Source organism: Elephantulus edwardii, unplaced genomic scaffold, assembly GCF_000299155.1.
Source record: "Elephantulus edwardii isolate Elephantulus edwardi_28Jun2011 unplaced genomic scaffold, EleEdw1.0 scaffold00308, whole genome shotgun sequence".
Classification (NCBI taxonomy): Eukaryota; Metazoa; Chordata; class Mammalia; order Macroscelidea; family Macroscelididae; genus Elephantulus; species Elephantulus edwardii.
Window position 1 is genome coordinate 1,269,300 of NW_006400058.1, and position 1,149 is coordinate 1,270,448.

General features: G+C 41.9%; 1 protein-coding gene across 1 annotated transcript in view; it reads left to right on the top strand.

Annotated features, from left to right (window-relative positions):
* ZNF233 (zinc finger protein 233) overlaps positions 1-874 on the top strand; it is a 23,510-nt gene extending 22,636 nt beyond the window's left edge. Inside the window, exon 7 of the mRNA XM_006901111.1 lies at positions 861-874. Within this exon, the coding sequence (XP_006901173.1) occupies positions 861-874 (14 nt within the window). The remainder of the gene's footprint in view (positions 1-860) is intronic.
* The last annotated feature ends 275 nt before the right edge of the window (positions 875-1,149 follow it).

Consider the following 1,149-nt stretch of genomic DNA (forward strand, 5'->3'; position numbering starts at 1 on the left):
GTATTTCTGTCATCACAGGAGACTAGAGCGAGGGCTGCATGGTGGAGGGGACCTGGGGGAGGGTTTGTAAAACAATGAAAGAATCTTTTCTTTTACTTTTTAAAACAAACAAACAAACAAACAAACAAAGTTGACATTTTTAAAGCTGAAAGAGCTGAAGGAAAAAAAAAAATCCCAGCCTTGAGTTGCTGTAGTCAGGGATTCTATGGGTAACATGTTAACACAGGAAACATCAAACGAGGAGGGAAGAAATACACAGTCACTGTACTATAAAGAATTGGTAATGTTCAGCCATTTCTGGAGGTTGATCAAGATGCGACAATATTGAAGGGAAAAGTCCACATTGCATGGAAGATATTGGAGAGGGATATAGGACTCCAGGAATTTACAGAATACCACTAGAGATGTTTCAATAAATGGATGCAGCATTGGAAACATTATGCCAAGACATTGGTAAGAAATCTATCTGCACTTCCAACAGTGCCCATTCCAAAGAAAGATGAACCACAAATTACCAGACAATTTCATACTTAACACAAAGTCACTACACAAAGAATTAATAGGTATTTAAGCATTTCAGGACATGTTAGTGATTGTTGTGGGATGAATTGTTTCCACCCCCCCCCAAATGTGTCAACTTGAACAGGCTATGGCTCTCAGTGTTTGGATCTTTTGGTATAATGTGACAGCTATATAGTTATATCTTAATCTCTATTATATGATCAGCCTTGATACAATATAAGCTGACTAAGGTGGGCAAGGAAAGGACAGGCGGCTTCCCACACACCATGAGCATGGGGGCTTGCCAAATCCAGCCCTCTCTCCCTCATGCTCATTGTCCTCTCTGCTTGCTCTTGCAGCCCTCACAACCTGAGCAAGGGAGATTAGGGAACAGTGTTGGGCCTGGTGAGAACTGCACCTTACAGAGCACAGGGCAGTGGTAGCTGGGCTCCATTACTCATACTGTTCTACCTCTTCACTTGCTGTCGTCAAACCACTTTGTCTTCTACCTCCATATTTGCAGAGTTAGCTATTCACTCTGAAGTATATCAGTACATAGCCCTACACAAGGCTTTCACCCTTCTCTTGCTAACTCTAGCCCTTTCTGCTATTATGCATACTTTCCCAGATAACTGGGTATTGGTTAGC